The sequence below is a fragment of the Oncorhynchus clarkii genome, chromosome 1 (genome assembly GCF_045791955.1).
Source record: "Oncorhynchus clarkii lewisi isolate Uvic-CL-2024 chromosome 1, UVic_Ocla_1.0, whole genome shotgun sequence".
In the NCBI taxonomy this organism is placed as follows: domain Eukaryota; kingdom Metazoa; phylum Chordata; class Actinopteri; order Salmoniformes; family Salmonidae; genus Oncorhynchus; species Oncorhynchus clarkii.
This window is the reverse complement of record NC_092147.1, coordinates 68,084,948-68,111,794: the sequence shown is the minus strand read 5'-3', so window position 1 is coordinate 68,111,794 and position 26,847 is coordinate 68,084,948. Positions and strand designations below refer to the sequence as shown.

At 43.1% G+C, this 26,847-nt stretch overlaps 1 protein-coding gene across 1 annotated transcript in view; it reads right to left on the bottom strand.

The window, feature by feature from the left end:
• Positions 1-26,847, bottom strand: part of LOC139411241 (tetratricopeptide repeat domain 27) — a 116,877-nt gene that overhangs the window by 56,510 nt on the left and 33,520 nt on the right. The window contains exons 6-9 of the mRNA XM_071157277.1: positions 22,745-22,909; positions 22,475-22,617; positions 12,178-12,290; positions 6,216-6,282 (exon numbers count right to left, since the gene is read on the bottom strand). Coding sequence (XP_071013378.1) covers positions 6,216-6,282; positions 12,178-12,290; positions 22,475-22,617; positions 22,745-22,909 — 488 coding nt within the window. The remainder of the gene's footprint in view (positions 1-6,215; positions 6,283-12,177; positions 12,291-22,474; positions 22,618-22,744; positions 22,910-26,847) is intronic.

Sequence of the window (26,847 nt, the reverse complement as noted above, 5' to 3'; positions counted from 1 at the left end):
TACTTTTTATTCAATACTTTTTTTCTTCCCTGACAGCCAAAAGTACTCGTTACATATTGAATGCTTAGCAGGACACGAAAATTGTCCAATTCACACACTTATCAAGAAAACATCCCTGGTCATCTTTACTGCCTCTGATCTGGCGGACTCACTAAACACAAATGATTTGTTTGTAAATGATGTTGGAGTGTGTCCCTGGCTGTCCGTCTGGTTTGCTTAATCATTTTACTTTTGATACTCAAGTGTATTTAAAACCAAATACTTTTAGAGTTTTACTCAAGTAATATTTTACTGGGTGACTCACTTCAGTCATTATCTATTATGTTACCTTTACTTTTACTCAAGTATGACAATTGGGTACTTTCTCCACCACTTCCAATAACTCAAGGCAACTGACAATGCTCCTCTTATTTTCTTAATAGGATGATGCAGTTTATTGCTCACTTGCAGCTTGTTAGGTTTAAAATTGCTGGGATGCAATATCAACACACAGGCAGATCCTAAGCACTTACCTTTAAATTCAAATATATGTTAGGCATTGTACTCATATGGATGAGAACGCAGAGCAGAATTCATGATAGACAGAAATTCTGCAAACCCCACAGAGCTTTGTCGACACCTGCAATGGAAAACTACAGCCTCTTCAGGCATAACGCACCCCGACTCAACCAGCTATACACATAGTTTACGAATACTTCCTCATCATATAACATGAGGAACTATGAGCAGTTCCATTTACTGGCAGACATTTGAACTCTGACCCCTACAAATTGACCATTTTAAAAACGGTCTTTTGAGCACTTAACGACCAGCACTGTGAAAATGTCTCTGGGGTTTAATTTCAGCAGAAGTGCTAGATCAGCTGCGCTATCGTTTACGGTTTCCTCCAGCGCTCCCCCAAAAGGTAATCTGACAGAAGAGAAAAAAGCGGTGTCCCTGGTGAATTATGAATCTCACCTCCCGCCATGCACCAATGGGTAGGTTATTTTTGGACTCCCTCCTCCCCATAAAATAGGACATTCCATGAATTTAAACATGAGACAGTAAAGTGGCAGTCATCTCTGTCATCTGTCGAGTGACAAAAAGCCATTGATTTTTGTCCAGAATGGCCGTTTAGTGGATGGTCTATGTTGGGCACTTGTGGATCACCACCAAACCTACTTTCCTGGATTCATTGATGGCATAAAGGAGTTTTCATCCAATGCTTTGAAACTTCATCCCCAGGACTCGACATATAACACTTTGCTCTTGCTGGTAATTTGTGATCAAGCATCGACTTTGTGATGGCCAAGTTGAACATTTGGATAGAAATGTCAAATGCCCTTGAAAAGGTCTAGAGCAGTGAGCGGTTCCCAACCCATTTCCGTTCCGGGAACTACCAAATAGCCAGCAGAAGTTATGACCACCATTCGTGGAGGTGCTGAATTTAAGAAAATATCTTAGCGGTCAAATTAAGACTCAATTTTATCAGTGAATGTAATAGTGCTGACCCCATTTAGTCTGGTCAATTGTTTGTTCGATAGGCTGTTAGTCGACCGAGAATTTAGTCGAGCAGTTAACAAAAAACTAAAAAAGTTATGATAAGTCTTGATTCACGCCTGTTTGAGTGGACTGGTCCATTGCGGAGGCCGCGGGGATGGCACACCAGTAGTACATCTACCGTTAATTCCAATAATTTAGAATCTACAATGTTAGTCTGGTTACCGTAATTTCTGTTAAGGCGTCCAATATATTATTATTACAGTCTTTTACAGTTCTCATTGTGCGTTCTGCAAACAACATGTCCACTCTGACAATCTAGGCTACACTTATGAGAAACAAGTTTGTGTATTTCATTCCATTTACAAGTTGTCAATTTATGAATTGTCTTTTGTTTGTAGCGCTCCAGTCAATGTTGAGTAAGGACGCGCACGTGATTACACATAGAAGACGACCTAGGCTACCTGGCCTGCGCGCAAACGTAGGCTTATAAAATGTGCCCATTTGGGGATCTGAAAGTATTTCTGATTGTCGTAACTCACCACCACCACTAATGAGCTGTGTAGCTTCTCAAAGTAAGTTTTTCTTCACCTCAAACTGCAAGCAAATGTCTGTTTTTCCATCCATTCAGAATGACAATTCAGTGGTTCTTTCTATAAAAGTTATGTCGTACCGCAACACAGCTTGCGGGCTGCCGCAAAATCCTTTGGCACGTTATTTAGGTGTCAGTCATTGTTGCCAGTAATGCTAGTTAGTGCAAGTTTGACCACCAAAGGGCATCTTTGAGAAGCATTTGACTGTTTTTAATATTGGTTGTATGAGAGAATTTAAAATAAAATAAAAATTGTAACATAGTATATGGGTTTGATTGTAAGAAATGTAGCTTAATTAATTTGATTAATATTATAGTGTTCCTATTCCAAGAATTTCAAAACAAAACCCTCAGGGTTTCCGTTAGGAATATATGGCGCTGTACAATGCGAGCGAAGAGCAAAATAACCCACACCCAAATTGTAGGCTAACCAATGTAGACTATTTCAAAAATCTTCCCAGCTCTCTCCCTCGATAACATCTCAGCGTGAAACGGTTCCTGTGAAAACGTCAAAATAGGCCTACCCGATTACTTTTTATCCCTTAAGCAAATAGTCTACAGCTGTGTCTGTCCGGAGCAGGAAACTGAATGTTCAGAATATTCTATACAATGTTGCAAGTTTGATTGTATCAACTTGGTCCAGCCTGAATTGCACTATGTTTCAAGTTCCTTGCAGAGAAGTGATGCTTAGCCAATGTAATTTATTTTGTATCAGGATATTTTCTACCTGCAATGTTTATATTTGTTGTATTTATGTAGGCTATTTTGCCATGGCAATAAGTTACTTTTAGATTTGTATAATATGGATTTAGATTTTGACATGAAAGATTAGTCACATGAAAATGATTTTGAGATACGAAGACATTATTATAAAAGAAATGAACTGTTCAACGAAAACATGCATATGAAAATCCTAACTGGCACGCATGCAGATCGGTAGAAATGGTAAGATAAATTGGCACTCCAAAAGCCTTTAGACAATTGAGACACGGTTTGTGTATGTGTGCCATTCAGAGGGTGAATGGGCAAGACAAAATATTTAAGTGCCTTTGAACGGGGTATGGTAGTAGGTGCCAGGCGCATTAGAGCATTGATGTCAACATTAGCCAGCATCCCTGTGGAACACTTTCGACACTGTCCATGCCCTGACAAATTGAGCCTGTTCTGGGGGGGGGGGGGGGGGGGGGGCGCAACTCAATATTAAGAAGGTGTTCTTAATATTTTATACACAGTGTATACTCAACTTGTGTCTGGATGGGGGAAAGAAAAGTTTTAAAAAATGTGCGGACCACATATAGTACCCCCGCGGACCACAGGTTTAAATCCACTGGTAGAGAGGAAGTCGGAGATCGACTACTTTTAACCTGGTTTATACATGGGAAGAAAATGTACAGAAAAGTGAGAAGGCTCTAATATTTGCCAGGCCAATGTAAACATGCTAGTGATGGTAGCACCAGAGCTTTGGGACACACAATTCCCTGAACTTGACTTGCCTTGCCTTTCTACCCTGCCTGGCTAGAAGAGTCGCCCAGTATACAGATGCTGAGATGTGCCATTGCACATTCACAGGAAGCAAATGTTTAAATTCACAGATCTCAGAAAGTGATTTTTCCCCCCAGAGACTGAGCTTTAACAGCAAAAAATAGATTTTGGCCCCAGGCGATGCCAGTGTCTGGGTCAGCCTCAATAGAATTGTTTTATTTTATTTATTTTTCTTTTAATTTCCTGTCCGTCACGTTTCTTCCGCGCAGAGCAGTCTTTGCCCTGAATAGACCCTACCCTCACAGAGCTCTTCCAAAGGCTACTAGCTCGGCCGGCCAACTAGGCTATCTGATTACAGAACATGACGTCTCTGAAGTGGAGGAACATCTCAGAACAAGCTTATGGGTGTTGAAAAAAGGAGTTTGACTTGACTTTGAAACATATGCCAAAACTGCAAAACATCCAGAGTTGCAGCAATGGAAAACCACAGCTGTGAGAAACCGCACCCATCCCTGTTCTCTGCAGTGCTTGGGATAATTTCAGGATTAGTATCGCTTCCCATCACAATGGGACAACCATGCATCCACCTGAGCCTGGGGCTGCAGAGTGGAGTGGTGGTAGAGGGAGGTTACGGGTTCAGACGGTGGGTGGGATGCTGCATCCTCTTAGTCTGGATAAGGTATCTTCTGGCAGCCGCTCCAGTAATAATACCATTCACTTCCAAGACGTAAAGCTGAGAGATGGCATCAACCCCTGTTTGTTTAAGACATTCTCCTCAGTGCAGCGGCTCAGTGCCAAACTCCAGAGACTGGGGCCCCTTCTCCCCATCCCAAGGATATAGAGATATCATGCTTCAATCAGGTCTGAGTTAGCAGTGCTTCTTTTCCAGATAATAGGCATTGGAGGACTCCTAATGAGTGCAAACGCCTTTCTGTTGCTGTGGTGAAGGGAAAGGGAATCATTTAGAAATAAATGAAGGAAAGCTGGGGAAATTAAACCAAAGACAAGCGCAAACAATAGAGCAAATTATCCCATAATATAGAGGTAAAATGATATCAGTCTCACTTCCACTGCACAGTCAGAGCGTTAAAAGGGATAGCGGATTAAGTTCCTGCATGTAGACTTACTGCATGTAATATATAGTACATGTAAACTGACGGAGGTAATAAAGATGGAGAGTTAGAAACATATACCTATGGCTAAGTCACATCCGTACACATTTGAGAAGGTAATTCATTATGAGACGAAGTGACGTGAATTATGAATGGCATCAAATATAGGCAGAAGGTAGTACTTTACAAAAGCCCTTAGTCTGCTAAACAAAACAATGAAATACTGTATTACTTACAGTGAATACAAGACCACTACACTGCAGACATTGCTTTTGCATTGCAATGGGTCCAAAAAAGCAATTCAGTGGAATGTAGTGGACAACATTGCAGCAAGGTGGGTGTTAGGACATCACAATGAAGGAAGTTGAATGTTGACCTGCCATTTACCGTAAATATATTTTGGTGCCGAGCTGATTTTTTTGGTATGGTGCACTATGAGTATGCCGAATGAGTGAAGGCATAGCAAGACTAATCACAAATGTTACTTCAGGACACAGTGCAGGTCGACAAGCAAATCGAACCCTACTTGCCTCAAGGTCATTGACGCAACTTGTTTAATGCTACGATTTCTTCTTTTTTTGATGGCATCATTACTCTAAGGAAAATATACATCTTTATTTTGCTGTAAAAGTGCAGGTAGAACAGATGGACAGAGAAAGAGGGAGAAAGCAGGTCTGATGAGTTCCATGTGGAAACGATATGATTGAAGCAGCAACTTGAGGCCTTGATGCCTGCCACATCCTTTGATTCCCAACAGAAACACACACACACACACACACACACACACACTTCTGTGATTTGCCAGTGGACAAAAAAGGGGGAAACATTAACTAGCCATGACAACAAAAGCAGCCAAGGCACGGCCCTTGTGTCCCTCTCCTTTACAACTCCCTGCGGTGAAACACAGATGAGAGCAGAGAGCCAAAGCAGTACACACCTGCAGCTACGTACCTCTCAGACACTGGGCTTGGGGAGAGGACAAGGCTGGGGGAGCAAAAGAGAAAGCTAGAGTACACGTAAGAGCATAGGTAGTGTACAAGGAGCTGGTACAATGCATTGAAGGTGTAAATGTTGAGGGAACTATCACGGTTGTTTGGCATCGGTCTGCCATAACACAAACCGTATATAGAGAATGCTGGAGATTGCCAGGGAATGTGCAGAGCACTGAGGGGTGGGGAAGGGGCTAGTGCCCGCTGTGGGGAGGGATGAATTAATAGGAAATAGTGAGATGAGGGGACATGACTCCCATATTAGGGAGGGAGGGAAGGAGAAAGGGAAGAGAGGGAGGGTATAAATAAGACAAGCCTGCATGCTCCTCCTCAAACTAGCCTCCAACATATTTTAGATTCCGATAATTCTGTGACCCCCCCTTCACTCGGAACCAAATACGTAAGGGACTTAAAATGAAACATTTGCTGTGGTTTAAGTGGTGGACCGCTCAAAGCTAAAAATGTCCCATTTAGAAGACAGGGAGCAAGGTTTCTTAGTTGAGGACATTCACAACATTTCAGAGGAAATGCTACAACTAAACATGGTGAGACAGGACTTACTGAGGTGAAGGCCAGGAGCTCTTCTTCAGTCAGCTTATGGATTGGGTTGTTTTTCTGGAAATCAGTGCTGCAAGACAGAGACATGACACACTGATGAACATGAAGTTATAAATCAGATACAAGCCCGTCTCTGCCTTCCCCCTATTGAGTACAGTGTTCTCCCGTACATTGATGTTCCAACGTGATTCATTTTCCTATGTATTGCTTTATTAACAGTCAAGTGCTACTGTTCATTTCGTTGACGACCCATCAGTGCATTGGCCATTAGACAGAATTGCCTGTGCTATGATAGAATGGGCTTTCATTGTCCCCGAGTCTATGAGAACATTCATCTACAGGTAACTGCCAAAATAAAGGAATACAAAGTATATTGAAAGCAGGTGCTTCCACACAGGTGTGGTTCCTGAGTTAATTAAGCAATTAACACCCCATTATGCTTAGGGTCATGGATAAAAAAGGCCCAGTTGCCAATTATTTTGGCTACCATGGCTGGAAGAAGAGATCTCAAAGTTTTAAGGGTGTGTGTGAATTACTAGTGGAAGAATGGTGTTGCATCCCTCCAATAAAGTTCCAGACAAGAATTTATGCCAAGGCGCATTGAAGCTGTTTTGGCGGCTCATGGTGATCCAATGCCCAAATACGACACTATATTGGGGTTTCCTTTATTTTGGCAGCTACATGTACATCACTGCACCGTCTGAGGGGCGATTGGTTTCAGAATTAATTGCGTTTGTTCTTTTTGATTAACAGTTCAGAGTGGTTTTGCAATCCCTCAGCCATGTGCCTGCCTGGCCAATCAGCATCAGGCAGGTGGACAATACTCCCATGGGCACAACACACTGTGACCTAGACAAGGCAGAGGGCCAGAGAGTGGTTTTACTCTCCTTCATTTTACTGATCTGAAAACACTAAAATGAAAGCAATGTGGAGAATGGCTACCAAGAATTAGTTTTCACTTGTCAAGCAGCCATTTTAGACTACTGAGATACACCCGTAAAAGGTAGAAAACCAAAGCCTGAATGGAAACTTCTGTGGCCAGCTACAAAACCAGAGCAGGTTTTGGCAGGTGGGGAGCAGTCAAGTTGGGGGTGTTAGGGGAGTCTGTTTTCCAGACCAGAGAGGATTTTGATTTCAGGAAAATTAGATTCAATAATAAGCAGCACTCCTTTACAAATTGTGTTTATTATTTTCCCACTTAAACATAGTTGAGCATAGTCTGCCAGGTGAGAGCTGTCCATCTTTTGTGTGTGTGTGTGTGTGTGTGGAGTGACCTGTGGAAAAGCCACAGAGTTCGCAGGGTTCTCTTGGAACCCTTCAATAGTACTAAATGAATCCGGTCACTTAAAGGAATTTTTTATATGATAAATCACGAACCATGCCAAACCAGCTAAAAATATTTACATATTTCATTCCTTTTGAACAGCTGTTATGGTTTCCTCTTCCACATTCGATTTAACCAAAGAAATCAAGCAATTTCACCTATTTAGTCCTTTGGTTGACTGAACTTTTTTGATTACACTTACAATTTCTGACAATGTAATGGTGCTGCACCAAGTTCTATGAGAACAGTTTGTTTATTTAAAAAGGTATATTTACTCCCCAGTTATGAAGGACAGATCTTTAACGGACATTATTCTTAAAACCTTTTAGAACAGTCACTGAATAATTGCAAACAGGAAAGATCTGGCCCTGGTTTCCTGACTAACGGGGGATCTACAAACACGGATTTGATGACAGAATTGCTGTCCGTAATTGTTTTCTGTCACCAGGCCTGTAGTCCACAGGTCCATTATGGGTAGGAGGTGGATGGAGAATGGCAACAGTGGGTTTTGGCCAGGCTGGTGCAGTCATTCTGGGTAATGTCATACAGTATGTAGAGAAACCAATACCAGCCAGCGCCATTGACATCTAGTTCCTTTGTTGTTTTTTGCCGGCAGGTGTGACTGGGAGTTGCCAGGCCCCCAGGAATGGCAGTAACCCAAGTCCAGGGAAGAGAAGGGATAATCCAGACTGGGTCACATTCCCAAATCTCAGTGGAACGGCGTGAACTGGCTGATACACTACGCCTGGGAATGGTAGGGGAGAGGAGGAGCACATGGCTAGAAGTGGTAGACTCCCAATACTCTACACAAGTGCAGTATCAAGTATGTGAGTGCGAGCTTGTGTATACACTGGTGTGTGTGTGTGTGTGTGTGTGTGTGTGTGTGTGTGTGTGTGTGATGAATGCACACGTGACTAGTATTGAATCTGTGCCGTTTGACTTGGTGCATAGATGTGACCTTTTATCCTGTGCAACTTATCAAGTCAGAGGAATGGCAACAAAACTCAAAAAGGTATCGGGAGGAATGTATTTGATATAAACACAGCATCGGTGCACTATATTAAGCTTATATATTGGAGTTGGGTGTTTTACAATGATTTCATCTTTCTCTCGCTTTTCCACCCCATGAAAAGATGGTCTGTGAACCCAGTCAAAGATAACAGGCCAGACATTCAATCTGGCAAGAGTGGTTCCTCAACAACAACTATCACCTTTACACTCTGCTATTTTCCCCTCTGGGATGTTTGACCAGATGCCGTTAAAGAGGATGTGTCAGTGTGTGCGCGCGGGCAGCTCCAAACAAGCCTAAATGCTACCGTGCAGAATTGACTTGACATCCACATTTAGACCCCCTCCAGCCAAGACTAATTTCACACCATTGTTTTGTGGCTAATTCACCTCTCCTTTCCACGGCTACACCCTAAACATGCACACCAATCCCTCTTGACAACAAAGGGATTTGGTCAGGGTCATTTGGAGGGTTGAAGGGATACACATTGAGCGTTATGCAGGTACTGTAGGTGGAGTTTTAAAAAGTGCTTTGAAAACCTCTCAGCAGTTCTGCATGGTCACTGGACCACAGAGAGAAGGGAGTTGTCGGAAGCATCCTTGGACATTCAGCAGACTAAAGGGGAAAACTCAAAAAGATGACATGTCTGCTATTCAAATCACAAAGGATGGTTTCTCTTACCCCAAAACTGCATGGCACAGAATTCCAGGGAGTTTCAGTAATTATTAACCATGGCGACAGGGGTTGTCGGGTGTAGTATTCCGTTACAGATAAGCGGGAAGCTGGTGTGCTTCCCCCTCACATGACCCACACCAATCCCCCTCCTGAGACCAGCGGTTAATCCATTTTCAACGATCAGTCAATCCATTTTTATCGCAGCCCAGCGGAATTATGTTTTCTAATTATTCCACGCCTACAATTGAGTCACTTAACAGGCGCGAGGCGAGATGAAGACTTAACCAGCCTTCTCACACATGCCCAATTAAAGAGAGACATCAAAATGTGGCCCCAGAGGATGACGTGTAGCTGGGTTGGTTGTATTCCCACAACATGTAGACTGACTCTGCACTATAGGGTCATTGAGCTCCTGTGTGGCAGGAGTCTCCTCTAGGGCCTAGCCCATTGGAGGGAGGGAAATGAAGGGACAAAAGGAAGCGGTGCAGAAGGAAGCGGTGCAGAAGGAAGCGGTGCAGAAGGAAGCGATGCAGAAGGAAGCGATGCAGAAGGAAGCGATGCTCTTTGATACGACCGTCTCTAGAGTACAGGGAATTTACAGAGAGATGGAATTTGTGAGGAGAAACAATTGTAACATTGATGACGGCCAAGTGGTGAAGAGGAGTCATGAGTAACACCGGATACTCCCCCTGTGTCCAACCCAAGGCAGAGGTGTGGTTAATACAGCACACAGCCCTGAGGTTCACCCCTGGAGCAGATAGGAGAGGGGCAAAGCACCAGAGTACCAAAAGAGGACAAAAAGCAGAAGGGGGGGGGGCGTGTACCACCCACCATGCTCAGGGGGCAAGGTCCACCCCTATCGCGCAATACAATGAGAGCTAATGAAGTTGGACCACAGTATTCCCTCTACAATAATCTCGTCCCCTCTCTACATTTCATTTTCTTACCCTTTCTCCCTTTACTTTACCTACCCCCTTTCCCCTCTGTGTCCCTTCATCCCTTTCTCCAGTTTACCCTTCGCTCACTCCACCTCCCCCCACCCATACCCTTCTTTGTCCCTTCCTGTGCCGCTCATGCTCTTGGCATCTGTCACAGTGAGCTTGGAGGAGAGGCGGAGAGTGAGAGCACTCCCTGAACTCTGAAATCCCTCTGACTCACTCCTAAGCAAAGAGAGAGACAGACAGAGGAGGAGAGAGTCTGTTGGCCTCACCATCGCCTCATTTTGACACCTCTCGGGAGGGGGAGAAAAGCATAGAAAACGCCAGGAGCAAAGACATCACTCTGTAGCAACCGTATCAGATGGAGGCTTTGGAAAACAGATCCTAAATGGAACACAAAAAAAGCAACCTAAAAGCATGAAAACCTGCAATGAAATGAAGCAATAGTAACAGTGATATACTGTTAAGAGCTGTCATAATCTGGTTAAATAATAAAAAGGCATCTTTAAAAAGATTTTAACAATGGTAAAGTTGAATTCCATTTATTTGGAATAGGCCTCTCCCCTGTAGAGAGAGAGAGGCCGATTCCAAAAGTACTGAAAAACTATACTCGGGGAAAAAAGGCCCTTTGGCTGGGGCCCAGACAACCAGACTTTAAGAAGGGGAAAAAAGGAATCTAACACGGGCAAGAAGGCAGACTAAAAACAGTTTATAATAAAGTGGTAGAACTAGCAGACCCCAGACACACACACCATCTTTCCAGTCGGTGGAGCAGTGAAAACGGGGACAGAAGTTCGGCCCACTGTCGTCAATCACCGGGCCTCCCAGCGCACCCTTGAGAACAAAACGACCTCCTCTGTCGACCTTCACATGACCTCTCCATCCTATCCCTCGCCTGCCACTTGGGTGGTACATATTTTTTACTGATCATGTTAGTGGCTGGTTTAAGTGTCTGGTTTAATAAATGGAAAACATTGGCTAACCCTTCTCCTTGACTAAGCTTAAATATATTCCACTATATCAAATGGGTCATAAGAGGATGACGGGGTTGCTTTTGTAACAGTTGAAGGATTGTGTTCGACAGCCATCCTTATTTTAGCCCGACATCTTGATTGCTATTGGCGACGTAGATAATAGGTATGTCCATCATTTGATCCTTGTAGTGTCAATAAGGTTAACTGTATTCCACACAAAATGGCCTCCTAGCCCTTGACATCTAGTCTCACAATGGAACAGTCTTGATATTGACCATTGAGACTGTTGGTGACCTTTATTGACCATTGGGGTTATATTCACTGAGCTGGCCGGAGTGTGATGTGTTTACATGGTGATGTCGTGTTCGTTCCTTGATGAATGACAAAGCACTTTTTAGAACCAGATACTTCAGCTAGAATTACAACGGTGTAGCCATCCAAGCCATACTATCAAAACCAACTGGGTGGGTGGCGCATTGCATTATGGGTAGTGTATGAACCCGGGTCTCCCACAGGAGCAACCAATGTCTTAGATCGTGAAACCAAGAGGAAATTCCCTTTTGGGCCGAGGGCAGACAGTGGTTTTGAAGTTCGCAGGCGGGGCTATCATCACGTGACCATGAGCAACCATGCTGACTCATGCCCGTTACAGTGGCATAGTGTGTTATAATAAGACTAATTGACCCCTTGACTATGCAATATTCAAAAACATACTATACTCTAGACCAGGGCTGTCAAAGTAATTCTACCCTGAGCACCGCACTCTGTTTTCAACGTGGTCCGGAGGGCCGCACTGAAAATGTATTTCCTTGCTGTAAAAATATATTTTTTGATATTTTTACTCAAAACACCATTCGGCCTGGATGCTTGACAGCCCTGCTCTAAATTGACTAGAAGAGTCATGCCCATAGACACAAATCATAGTTATGATTTTTAAGATGATTTCATGTTGCTTATTTCTGGAGTACTACTTTGAGTACTACTAGTCTAACCATGTAGATCGCTTAAGCGACTGACTTAACTAGTTCATAGTGTTTCGTCTTACCAGACTCCCAGGATAACGGCCTGCTCCTCACCGCTGAGGTCCGGCATCGGGTACTGTCCAGGCTCAGCAAGGTTGATTTGGTTCAACACAGTATCATCACTGAGGTCATGGTCCTGTTGGGCAAAACACATAACAGACAGCTCAGCAAGGGATTACTAGCACATCCTTCAAATAATAGCATATTATGACCGCAGGCAGGCAACAATAGAAAGGTAAGGCAGTCCTTTTAAGTGGTTCTCCACCATCAGTGACTAAAACTGATGGATTCATGGAGTTCGGAGTGAAAGTTGAGGCAGGGCTTATTTTTGAGAGATTACTTTTCCAGGGGAGTGATGGATACTTCCTCCGGTCAAAAAGCCCTTCTCTCACACTTTTCCCCCCTCGGACTCCCCTTAACTCTCTGCATCTCTAGGATACTTTTCTCTTTTTTTGTCTTATGTAATTGGAATGTGGCTGGACCCTTTAGATTTGGATCCGGGAGAAAAATCGAAACGTCTTGCTTCAAAAAAAAAAAGAACAAAAAAAGTCTGCTGCCATGCACAGCTTGTGAACACATGGATGCACTCACCCAACCACTCACTTAACACAGCGTAGGGTTTAACTGTCAGGAACACCGAGGAAAATGACACCATCTTGAAGGGTTTGGAAGTCCAGAGTTCCTGGTTCCCTGTGGCCCTTTAAAAAGAGGAAGCTAACGATGCCCTGCGTCACGGGCTGCACCTGTCCGCCAGGTGTCTGGGTCAGAATACACACCCATGGTTACACACAAGGACCCACACTTAGGAAAACAAAGGTCAGCCCACCAAACTAAGCCTTCTACAGGACAGCTGCCTGACTCAGTGGAGGTTTTTTATCATGCATTCACCTGCATCCACTCCAGATATCACAGAGACAGTTAAAATGTTCAAAACCAAAATAGTTGTTCCATTTGCTTTCCCTATTGTAATTCCCCCCTTCCCTGTGATGTTCTCCTAATTGTTTTACCTCCGTCTGCTTTCCCTCACCAGCTGATAAAAGAACCAGCCATCTGTGGCAAATCTGGAGCTTAATCCCAGATTGTCTTTTTGCATTAAGTGCCTCTACTTTATCTGAATTTCTCTGACTGAAACCCTCAATGGTGCATGACACGCAATGTTCCATAGGACAGAACGAACACATGTCACAATTCAGGAACCTGCTTTTGTTGAAGAATGAATCCTAATTCCTTTTTTGACAGACAGTGCTTTATCTGCATATTACAACGTAGACTTGGCAATTGATCAAAGTACACAGAAAGTGTGTGGCTACGCTTAGCGCACGCTATTACAGTAATACTGGGTGGGTACACTTGGTATTTCTTAAATACAGTATCCAGAGTATTTGTACCATGCACATACCTCTCACGCAGTCATTGGTTCTTACATTTCACATACCGGGTTGGCATTCCTCAGCTCAAATTGAAAGTAAGTATTTCATGGTATAAGAGTTTGTTCATGCCATTGACAAGGTCTTATCTCAGAGGAAGACGGGGTCAATTGCCACTGGGGTCTCACCTTGCTGCCTATGTTGTGTGGTGCTATTTCTCTGTCTCTCCGTTCCAGCCAGCCAGTAAGCTCTGGCTAATGATGGGCTTGATTGAGCCCCCCCAGCCTGTAATGAGAGCATTAGTGGTCTGAGAAGCAGAGCCCAGGAGCAAGCAGGATCCACCCCACAGAAAGGAGGACGAAGGATCAGTCATTGTATGGAATGTCCAGTACTGTGTTAATTTCTAAAATAGTGACAGAAATTTGTCAAGCACCTCTTCTTTCAGTGGCAATTGAAGAGACGATAACTGAATAAATAACCCCCCCCCCCAAAAAAAACTAAAAATACAAATATTTTTCACTTGGGTTGAGGAAAATGAGACTAAATGACTAAAATCTGACGAGTAAGTCGACTATAAGAGTTGAATGATTGAGATCCTTTCAGTGTTATTTGCAATTTGGCGGCAACAAATCATTGATGCAAATAGGGCACATGAAGTGGGTACTCTCCCAGTTAAAAAAAAAGCTCCCGGTTGAAAAGAGGGCCATGTTTGGGGCCACTTTACTTACTGTAACCCGAATGCAACCTTTCTATGGGAATTGACCTCAAGAGACATCTGAAAGCGCATCATCCCAATATATAGGTAGGCTAATAACAGATTGATAATGCTAGCAAGTAGTTTGCTACAACCTATCAGACCACTACTTACAACACTTTAAATGATAACTTTGAGTACAATATACAGCGCATGACCAAAAGAATGTGGACAACTACTCGTCAAAAAACTTGTTCTAAAATCATGGGTATTAATATGGTGTTGGCCACCCCTTGGCTGCTATAACAACCTCCACTCTTCTGGGAAGGCTTTCCACTAGATGGTGGAACATTGCTGCAGGAAATTGCTTCATTCAGCCACAAGGACATTAGTGAGGTCGGGCACCGATGTTGTGCGATCACACACTGATCTCGACAAACCATTTGAAAATGGACCTCGCTGCACAGGGGTATTGTCATGCTGAAAAAGGAAAGGGCCTTCCCCAAACTGTTGCCTCAAAGCTGGAAGCACAGTATCATCTAGAATGTCAATGTATGTTGTAGCAGTAAGATTTCCCTTTACGGTTCGATCCCAGGCTGTTTCGAAGCCAGCCGTGACCTGGAGACCCATGAGGCGACGCACAATTGGCCCAGCATCATCCGGGTTAGGGGAGGGTTTGGCCGGCTGGGACGGACTTGTCCCACGCGCTCTACCGACTCCTCTAGCGACTCCTGTGGCGAGCCGGGTTTAATTTTATTTATCTATTATTGAGCTCAAAAGCAACTATTTTACAATAAAATATATTTGATACGGCTTTATGATGCAAAGCGTGCAAAATTAACAATTGCGCATCGGCCATTGTGAGTGCATAGGATAGTAGGCCAGAACTGCAATGTTTTTTAGGACAACATTTACTGTTAGATTAATACATGACTACTAGTGGTGGTATATATTTACTGTTAGATTAATACATGACTACTAGAGGTGGTATTATATTTACTGTTAGATTAATACATGACTACTAGAGGTGGTATTATATTTACTGTTAGATTAATACATGACTACTAGTGGTGGGTGGTATTATATTTACTGTTAGATTAATACATGACTACTAGTGGTGGGTGGTATTATATTTACTGTTAGATTAATACATGACTACTTGTGGTGGTATTATATTTACTGTTAGATTAATACATGACTACTAGTGGTGGTATTATATTTACTGTTAGATTAATACATGACTACTAGAGGTGGTATTATATTTACTGTTAGACTAATACATGACTACTAGAGGTGGTATTATATTTACTGTTAGATTAATACATGACTACTAGAGGTGGTATTATATTTACTGTTAGATTAATACATGACTACTAGAGGTGGTATTATATTTACTGTTAGATTAATACATGACTACTAGAGGTGGTATTATATTTACTGTTAGATTAATACATGACTACTAGTGGTGGTATTATATTTACTGTTAGATTAATACATGACTACTAGAGGTGGTATTATATTTACTGTTAGATTAATACATGACTACTAGTGGTGGTATTATATTTACTGTTAGATTAATACATGACTACTAGTGGTGGGTGGTATTATATTTACTGTTAGATTAATACATGACTACTAGTGGTGGGTGGTATTATATTTACTGTTAGATTAATACATGACTACTAGAGGTATTATATTTACTGTTAGATTATTACATGACTACTAGTGGTGGTATTATATTTACTGTTAGATTAATACATGACTACTAGTGGTGGTATTATATTTACTGTTAGATTAATACATGACTACTAGAGGTATTATATTTACTGTTAGATTAATACATGAGTACTAGTGGTGGTATTATATTTACTGTTAGATTAAAACATGACTACTAGTGGTGGTATTATATTTACTGTTAGATTAATACATGACTACTAGTGGTGGGTATTATATTTACTGTTAGATTAATACATGACTACTTGTGGTGGTATTATATTTACTGTTAGATTAATACATGACTACTAGCGGTGGTATTATATTTACTGTTAGATTAATACATGACTACTTGTGGTATTATATTTACTGTTAGATTAATACATGACTACTAGTGGTGGTATTATATTTACTGTTAGATTAATACATGACTACTTGTGGTGGTATTATATTTACTGTTAGATTAATACATGACTACTAGTGGTGGTATTATATTTACTGTTAGATTAATACATGACTACTTGTGGTGGTATTATATTTACTGTTAGATTAATACATGACTACTTGTGGTGGTATTATATTTACTGTTAGATTAATACATGACTACTTGTGGTATTATACTTAGATTAATACATGACTACTAGTGGTATTATATTTACTGTTAGATTAATACATGACTACTTGTGTTATTATATTTACTGTTAGATTAATACATGACTACTAGTGGTGGGTATTATACTTAGTGTTAACAAGCTATCTAATGTGTTTTGTGTATCCACTTCTTCACGTGGTGAATAAGCCCCAAAATGCATTAGCCTATGATATTAGCGCACATAATAATGTAGGAAATTTCAGAAAATTCTGGAGCCCTATTTTAACAGTAAAACATAATACCTTATTGTCAACTCACAATTCAAATCACAATTCATGACAGTCTTTGGATTAGGTTGCTTTATGAATTCCTGCTTGGACACGTTAGATGAAACAACTTGTTTATTGAATAGCCTACCATATCAGTAGTCTATTACACAGTCTAAAGCACTGAATGACTTCAAAAGATGAATGATAAATTATATTGTGTGACGCTGTGAAGAAGAAAAAAAATGTGCGACCAAATCGTGGGCTGGTGACACCAACTCAAAAAAGTTGGTGGCACTGGGGAAAATGTTAGCCTGGAGCCCTGTCAAAGGGTTTGAGGTTTTTTATCTGCTGCAGAGTAATGTGTTCTGCCAATTTGGCTGTTGGGAAGAGAATCATTCGATAGGATGTTATGCAGCAAAATATGTTGGTCGGACAACGCTATGTACAGTTGAAGTCACAAGTTTACATACACAAGTGGCCCACTGTTTGTCATTTTTACAGTAGATGTTCAAGAGGACAATGAGTGAAGCCTCCACACACACACACCACTGGCAACAGGACCAGAGGGGTCGGTGGAGTCTGGTTTAGTATAGGTACAAGCAGAACCCCAGCAGGATAGAAATACGAGGGACACCAAGACAAATCACAAGTTGAAGACTTGTAAAACAAAATAACAGCCCCCTCTGCTTTCTCTCCCCTCATTCCATCTGGAAAGTCTGCATGTTTGTGAGTACGTCTGTGTGTGTGACATTCAGCAAACACCCTCCTTCCCCTTTGTCCCTTGACATTGTTGGGTAGGGTTCAGCCCAAACCAGGGTCTCAAACACCCACCTTGGGGCCCCTTGTGCTTGTAGAGCCTTTCCACTGGCCATACTTTTTAGTGTGTGTGTGTGTGAACCCACTATGCCATGGGCCTCTAATAGGCACTTCATCATGGGGGGAGTGACACGGTTTGGGCCCAGGGTGAGAGTTAAACAGCTGGGCGCTGTCTGCCTCACCTCTGCTCTCCACTGCTGTGTGGCTCTACTGACTGGATATTTGATTGTTCTAGCAGGGAGAGACAGGGCTGAGATGATGACAGAGTCAGATGGATTAGATAAACAGCAGAAGAAAGCTTAGCCCCTGAAGTGTCAGCAGGTGACTAGCCCACATGCTTGGCTTGGAGAATGTCCCTGGACAGGAGTGTCAGATCATCGCGTGATGCCGCTGGATCATAAAATCACCATGTCCATGACAGAGCTGCCTGCTTTCTCTAATCTTCAAATCAATCTACTGGGCTCAGATGCTTCATTCTTGTGCACAGGTTAAAGGGTTCATGGTATAAAAAAAAATAGCTCAGGTCAGGGTAATGCAGGGCAATAGTTATTCAATGCGCATTACATTCTAAGTAATACCCTCCATGCTGTACATCTCAGCAAAAATCTATTGAAAACAAAAATCAATATCGTTCATCAAAAAAATATATCTTCCACACTTCACGCACTGCAGTTCGGGGCCCATTCAAAATGAGTATGGATTCAAGGATGAAGCCTAGACTGTACAGCACACTCCACTGGCTTCCAGTCGAAGCTTGCATCATCTTCAAGACCCTGGTGCTTGCCTACAGAGCAGCAAGGGGTTAATACCCCTCCTTGCCTTCAGGCTTTCTCAAACACTACATCCCAACCAGAGCACTCCGTTCCACCAACCTTGGCCTCTTTGCCCTCCCTCCCCTACAGGAGGGCAGCTCCCGCACAGCCCAGTCAAAGCTCTTCTCTGTCCTGGCATCCCAACGGTGGAACAAGCTTCCTTCTAAAGTCAGGACAGGAGAGTCCCTGCCCATCTTACGAAAACATTGAAAGAGCATCTTAAATACCTCGCCGCCATTGGACTCGGGAGCAGTGGAAACGCTTCACCATCTCAACGGACGATTCTGGTTTTAGCAGATGCCAGGCGAACGCTACCTGTCAGTTTGACAATGCCCCCATGCACAAAGCAAGGTCCATACAGAAATGGTTTGTCGAAATCGGCGAGGAAGAACTTGACTGGCCTGCACAGAGCCCTGACCTCAACCCCATTGAACACTTTAGTGATGAATTGGAATGCCGACTGCAAGCCAGGCCTCACTAATGCTCGTGGCTGAATGGAATCCCCATAGCAATGTTCCAACATCTAGTGAAAAGCTTCCCAGAAGAGTGGAGGCTGATAGCAGCAAAGGGTGGACCATCTCCATATTAATGCCCATGGTTTTGGAATGAGATGTTTGATGAGCAGGTGTCCCCACACTTTTGGACATGTAGTGTATCTTAAGATTAACTCACTTATTGTAAACTGGTCTGGACAAGAGCGTCTGCTAAATTACTAAAATCTCAAATGTACAGTATAGCGATAGAATGCCTACCCAGATCACATATCTGTGTAACCATACTATGTAGCTTCACAATTCATCTCATTTAGAACAGAGAACTTGAGAGCAAATCGGTGGCGAGAGGAGTCTCCTCAGATCATGAAGCCTGGGGTTGAGGTGCATTGCAGTGGCGAGCAGAGTGGATATGGAGAATCAGGTAGGGGGTGTGTGTGTGTGTGTGTGTGTGTGTGAGACCGAGAGAGTCAGTGGGTCTGGGGTCTGATTCATGCACAGCTGACAGGCGTGCACAGTGCAGCTTGTTTCCACTCTCTCGGGGTCCTTTGGATACGTGGCTCTTTCCTGCACCGACAGCCGCTCCACGGGCGTGCTGGCCAATCACCTAGCATCCTGTCGTCACTAGAGCCCGACCGATAAATAGTTTGACTGATATCAGCCGATACTAGCCTTGCATAGAAATATTTGTTATTTATATACAGTACATAGAACAAACAAATATGTCTGCTCATTTGCAGTAATTTTTTGAGTTGTTCAACAAGCAGCTCATTGAACATCGTGGGCATGGCGGTTCGACACTGAGTAGCTTGCCACAGCCAGCGACAGCGTATTTCAACCAGTAAATAATCAGAAGTAAACTTCACCAAGCCAGCAGGCCTGTACTCATCACATGCTTACTTAACATTAGCTGGCTAGCTGTAGGCTTTGTCTTGTCAGTAAGGTAGTTCGCCTAACTAGCAAGCAAACTGTTTCTTATGTGCCAAAGTGGACTCATCCTTGATACAAAAATAACACAGTTACTATCTGGGCCTATTATGTTAGTGGGCTTATTTGTTTTTTTTTCTCCTAAATACACAATCTGCAAAAAGAAAGACAGTTAGAGTATATCTACGATTCAGACCATGTGTTTACATTCATGAGAAAACATTTTCGCAATGAACAGCTAGCGTGTATTTGCCGGAACAATATTTCATTGTGGGGTTGCCATAATACTTTTCTTTACATGACATTAGATTGTTGTAAAGCACTGTAGGCAATCTACTCCATACAAATGCTGATGACATCTAGTGGTGACATTACAAACTGCATGTTACTGCATTTCATTGCATAGTTTGAACTTGTGAACAGCGCCGTTTCAGATATACTTTGAGACAGTTATTTTCATTCAGTCCTTGTTTATTAGTGTTCTTGTAGTGCTTCAGCACAAAACCGAATGCATTCTTCTAGAACAAATATTGAAGTTGTACCTAATGTGGAAAACTGAACTAGTGTTTTGTATTTAGAGGATATGATTACTTTTTGGTGGTCATCATATAACCAAAAGTTAAATGTAATTTGACATATTTAGTTAAAAAATCATAATTTAGTGCATCTATTAATCTTCGGAGAACAATGTGTAAAAATAAATAAATCATTCCACCTCTTTAAAAAAACTATATATATTTTTTTAACTGACCGCCATTAACCGGTCAACAAACGGTAAATAAAAAATGTAAATTAAACAGTAAAATGAGGTGACCAACTGAAAATACTATCAGAGGTCTGTATATAATGACGAGATGCTTTTGTCTCCACCCTAACAATGGGAGTCGTCCCAAGGCGAGAAGGCAGGCGACAAGCGTAGGCCCAGAATAAGCCCACAGAAACGCATTGTACAGATTTTGGCAAGTGAAACATCTCTCTTCTTCCTCTGATACCATGCATGCATACAAGGACCAGACATTTTTCATTAACAACTTGATGGAAACATGCAACAATAGCAAGCCTATCGTCTTACAGTCAAAAGACTATAGACTATTATTGAACATGCAACTCTAGCAATTTTCAAACATTTGCCAAAATGCAATTTGCGGAAAACACAGTCCTAAACAGCGCACCTCATGCGAGCAGTTCCATATGTGACAGAGATGAAAATCTCCATTAGGGGGAATATAACAGAACTACAATAATAGGCTGCTAATATGACTAGGATTGTCACTTTGGCCTATGGACAATGAAAGATAGTTGATATGAAAACCAATGGAAGAATGGCATGAGGAAGTCTTTATAAAATAATTGCCTCCACGTTCCTACAGATGGATTTTCACATGGCTACTTTGAAGCCAGGTAAAACATGCCTCATTATTTGAAGTAAAGTACAATGTTCAGGTTTTAAACAATTATATCGCTTCAATCTAGCATTACAAAGTGGTGGGTGACGAGCTGATAGTCAACCGTAGGCAGGCTATAGCCTACGCATCCCAGTGGCGAATGGGAGGCGTGCTTTACGAGTTGAGATTGTGGAGGAAAAAAATAGCTTTTTCATCGTGGCAAACAACGTTTTTAACAAGATTGTATTTAGAATTTTCATTTCTTGCTCAGTGACTGGGCTTACAAAAACAGGTTTCACTCCAGTAACCTACAGGCTTCATGAAGAGCCACGCGCACGCTGTCTGACAGGTGGTAGGCTATTCAGCTCCTCACACTAGGCTCTGAATGCTGTGCACATGTGATAAATCAAATGCATGATGAGTAACAAAAATACACAAGGGCCAATTCCACCAAATGATGCAAATTAACCTTTTGACCGATAAGCATGAACGGTCAAATGTATTTTCGGCAGCTAACTGATTAACATCCCTAATCGGCAGATATATCTGTAAATCAGTGACTTTTGCCTAACTAAAAATCGGTAACAGACCCAAAAATCCTATATCGTCGGGCTCTAGTCGTCATCCTTGATTCAGTGACATCATAGCACTGCACCCATGTTCAGTGACCCACAAAACGGAGGGAATCGCAACATATCCCAGTTCTGTACTGCACACCCCATCCATGGGATATGCATAAATCAGTAAAATGGTAGAATGGTAGTACTAATGGTAACTGGACCATTCTCAGTACTGTGAGTCTCAGAGGGTAAGGTCATTATCCAATGAACGGAAAGTAATGCGGTTGCCGGTAACATGCCATAAAATAATATTATAAAGTTTCAAAACAAGTATCTAGGGATCTGACTTGAGGAACGGGTCTCCTGAAAATAGCCCACAAAAAAACTTGTCCTCCCTCTCCGCCAAGCCAAAGGCAAGCTCGGCATGTACACTGGCTACGCCTGACCTGACAAATGAGGCCGAACAGCCGTTCTAGAAAGCAATAAACCTACCCCCCACCAACGTCTCACTGAGGAAAGAGAGAATGGGAATTCTCCCTGCAGTCACTTTCGTCCTGATTTTCCAAGGCCTCCATCACTACAGAATATCACATCAGTTATTGAGGGGTGGAGATCCCCCTCTGCTGTTGACACTGAGTATCACACTGGATGTGTCGCCCAATGTGAGCGAGGGTGAAAGGTGTAGAGTGCTTACCTTGGGCAGGCTGGCCAGTGGGGTGGGGGAGAGGGTCAGCTCACTGTCTGGCTCAGGGGCTGGGATGTCTTCCTTACGCTTGACATCCAGGATCAGCTGGGCAAGGAAGTTCTGCTGGAAGCGAGTCCGTTTGCCCAGAGCACCTGCATGAAGCGAAGACCTCATCCAATTACCATGTTACACATACACTTCCCTGACCAAAACTGTAGGCCTTCTAAACAGTCAAGCTGTTACTGTATGTTGAGACTGGTCCAAGCCTACTGTACCTACCTATCATGTTCATATCTAGGCCAGAGAGTTCCTTGGCCCGTTGAAAGTGCTCCTTGGCTGGGTTGTACTCATAGTAGGTCAGAGACGTGTAGCCACATTCCAAGTGGAACTGGATGGACAGGTTCCGGAGGGTTCCCTCAGAGAACAGAGACTCATACTTCATTACTGCAGAGAAGATGAGGTAAAAGGATAATAAGACTACATATTTCAGTTAAATATAGAATAATTTGCATAGATTTAATAAGCTATTATCAGTTGAGTAAATTTATTTTAATTTAATTTTTAAATGCTTTTTTATTTTTATTTTTTACATCTTTCAAGTTCTCAAAACCGACCACCCTACATCGTATTTTAGCACCAAAAGACGGCACATCTCATCTACTCCTAAAACTCCATTGAAGACCATCCAGAGGTCAATAAGAGCTCAGTGCACCTGCAGACCATTACCATGAGGTCATTGGTCTGCAACACAGAGCGAGAGAGACCTCGAGGAGACACATTAAAAGAGACAAATGGACAGCGGAGAAGAGAAAAGGTGTTTTGGCTTCGTCCTATCAGTTTAGTCTCGCTCAAGGCTGTGCGCGGTGTGGAAATGATCCCCGGCTCCTAATGTGTATAATTCATGACGCCACGTACCCTCGCGTTCCTCCATTCAACATTTATGAGGCAGCATGCGCCCATGCCAGAGAGATTTACTCTGCGCCTTGTGTGTCACCTTCACTGCAGCTATTTCACACCAGGAAATGAGCTTCCTGGGCTGTTGTGACATGTACAACGGGAGGGGGCACTTTTGTAAGGATAACATAACACCACAACAGCCGTGTTGGGTTAGAGCTGCGACACCTTGACGGACGGTAGTTAAGATGATGACAAAGGAACAGAGGGGGATGAAAGTGAAGGTGAAGAAAAGTCCTTGCCCAATTTCAAATTTGGATAGGAGAAAACAAACAGAGTGAATAGGTGTCGTGACCAATCCCTTTGCATTGCTAGGTTGCCAGGGAGAATGGGATCTGCTCTGAAACAAACATCCTTGACAGGGCACAATATTCGGATCAGGTAATACTGTACCTCCCCACCCATTTCACTTAGCCTCAAAACGTTTTCTATTTCATACCTACTGATCACGACCCTTGCAGCATGACATCGGAAGATTAGCATGGGCCAACACAGGACAAATGAGCATATATCTTATGGGTTTACTGCTAATCCTTTTATTAGGTCTGTTATTCGGGCCTTGTTAGAATGAACACTGACTGATTTATTCATTCTCAGGAAATGTTATTGTCGGGTGAAAGAGGCCAAAGAGAGACCACAATAACAGTCAGTGTTGAAATAGTGTACATTATTGTATCCGATCCTCAGTGTCAACTCAAAACCAACAGCAAAGCGTATGAGAGAGAGAAAATGGATTGTAAAAATCCCCTTTCCAAACTGCATGCCTTTCACACCTCACAAAGTAGTAAACAGGATTGTGTGGTCTTTCACTGGCTGCATCTCTGGAATTTGGATTGGCTGTTTGTTTGCCACCCTTCATACACACACACACACACACACACACACACACACACACACAGAAAAGTGAACTCCCGTTTAAAGCAGAGCTCAACTATAATTAAGCAGAACAATCTTAAACAGTGGTCTGCTACTACTGACCTAGTGGCAGGTCTACACAATAGGATAATCCAATGGGCAAACAAGTTGACTTAATGAGCTCAAACCACCCTGAAACTAAGGGGAAGGTGAAACAGAAAATGGGGTTTCATGGGGGATTCCCTTCAGTCTCATTCCCACTATTTCTTAAATTTGATATGCTGCCCTTCAGTCCCTTGACCTTTTGGCCCTGATGGAGACATGGATCATTCCAGAGAACACTGCTACTCTAGCTGCTCTTTCCTCATCTGACTAGGTTCTGTCTCGTAGTCAAAGAGCATCTGGCCACGGCTACTCATTTCTCCTAACTGGAGATTCTCTCACCTATCCATCTGCTCATTGAATTCCATGCCGTCAATGTCACTTGTCGACTCAAGCTTAATATTGTTGTCATCCATTGCCCACCAGGTGCCCTTGGAGAGTTACTCAATGAGCTTGACTCCTTGATACACTCGACTCATATCTCCGCTTGGATGTTGGTCCACCACCTCATGCTCATCCTCGACAACACAAAGCTGCTCTTCCTCTCATGGAAGGTCTACCCGCTAAAAAACCTCTCCATCAAGGTTGACAACTCCACAATGTCGCCCTCCAAGTGTGCAAAGAACCTTGGCGTGACCCTGGACAACACCCTGTTGTTCTCTGCAAACATCAAAGCAGTGACTCGATCCTGCAGGTTCATACAACATCCGTAGAGTACAACCCTACCTCAACCTTCCCATGTTCTCCCATGTCACTCCGTTCCTCCGCACACTCCTGACTTCCAGTCGAAGCACGCATCCACTACAAGATCATGATGCTTACCTACAGAGCAGCAATGTGAACCGCCCCTCCCTTCAGGCTCTGCTCAAACACTACACCCCAACCCGAGGACTCAGTTCGGCCACCTCTGGTCTATTGGCCCTCGCACCCCTACGGGAGGGAAGCTCCCGCTCAGCCCAGTTCAAGCTCTTCACAGTCCTGGCACCACAACGTTGGAACCAGCTTTCCTCTGAAGCTAGGACAGCAGTGTCCCTGCCCAAAAAGCCGTACCTCTTCAAAGAGTATCTTAAATAACCCCCCTCACCTAGACCCCCGAGAGAGAGAAAAAAAAAGAGAAAAAAACACTCCCTTACAATTGATCCCACCCACCCCACTCCCCCTTTCCTAGCTTTGACTTTGCTGATTACTACTTTGAGGAAAAGTGTACTTACTATGCCTGTGATATGTGGTTGTCTCACCTACACTACATAACCAGAAGTGTGTGGACACCTGTTCATTGAACATCTCATTCCAAAACCATGGGCATTAATATGGAGTTGGTCCCCCCTTTGCTGCTATCAGCCTCCACTCTTCTGGAAAGGCTTTCCACTAGATGTTGGAACATTGGAGCGGGGACTCAGCCACAAGAGCATTAGTGAGGTCAGGCACTGATGTTGAGCGATTAGGTCAGGCTCAAGGTCGGCGTTCCAATTCATCCCAAAGGTGTTTGATTGTGTGGAAGAACCTCAACCCTGAGTTATTCAAACCATTTCTGTATGGTGCACATGGCCTTGCTGAAACAGGAAATTGCTGAAACAGGAAAGGTCCTTCCCCAAACTGTTGCCACAAAGTTGGAAGCACAGAATCATCTAGAATGTCATTGTATGCTGTAGCGTTAAGATTTCCCTTCACTGGAACTGAGGGGCCTAGCCCGAACCATGAAAAAACAGCCCCAGACCATTCCTCATTCAACAAACTTCAAAGTTGGCACTGCATTCGGGCAGGTAGCGTACACCTGGCATCCGCCAAACCCAGAATCATCCGTCGTGCTGCCAGATGAAGGCCTTGCGCATGCTCGGCCATGGAAACCCATTTCATGAACCTCCAGACGAACAGTTCTTGTGCTGAGGCAGTTTGAAACTTGGTAGGGAGTGTTGCAACCAAGGACAGATGATTTTTACACACTGCGTGCTTCAGCAGTCGGAGGTCCCGTTCTGGGAGCTTGTGTGGCCTACCACTTCGCGGCTGAGCCATTGTTGCTCCTAGACGTTTCCACTTCACAATAACAGCACTTAGTTGACCGGGACAGCTCTAGCTGGGCAGAAATTTGACGTACTGACTTGTTGGAAAGGTGGCATCCTATGACGGTGCCACATTGAAAGTCACTGAGCTCTTCAGTACGGGCCATTCTACTGCCAATGTTTGTCTATGGCGATTACATGGCTGGGTGCCCGATTTTATCACAACTGTCTGCAACGGGTGTGGCTGAAATACTCATAACTCATTTGAAGAGGGGTCCACATAGCTACACTATATATACACAAAGATATCTTAAGATGAATGCACTAACTATGTCGCTCTGGATAAGAGCGTCTGCTAAATGACAAATGTCAGCTGTAGTAAGAGAGGAAAACTCTGTTGCGCACCCTGGCAAAACCAATTAATCAACGATACTCCTTTATACATAAACAATAGATAATATGCCATGTGTT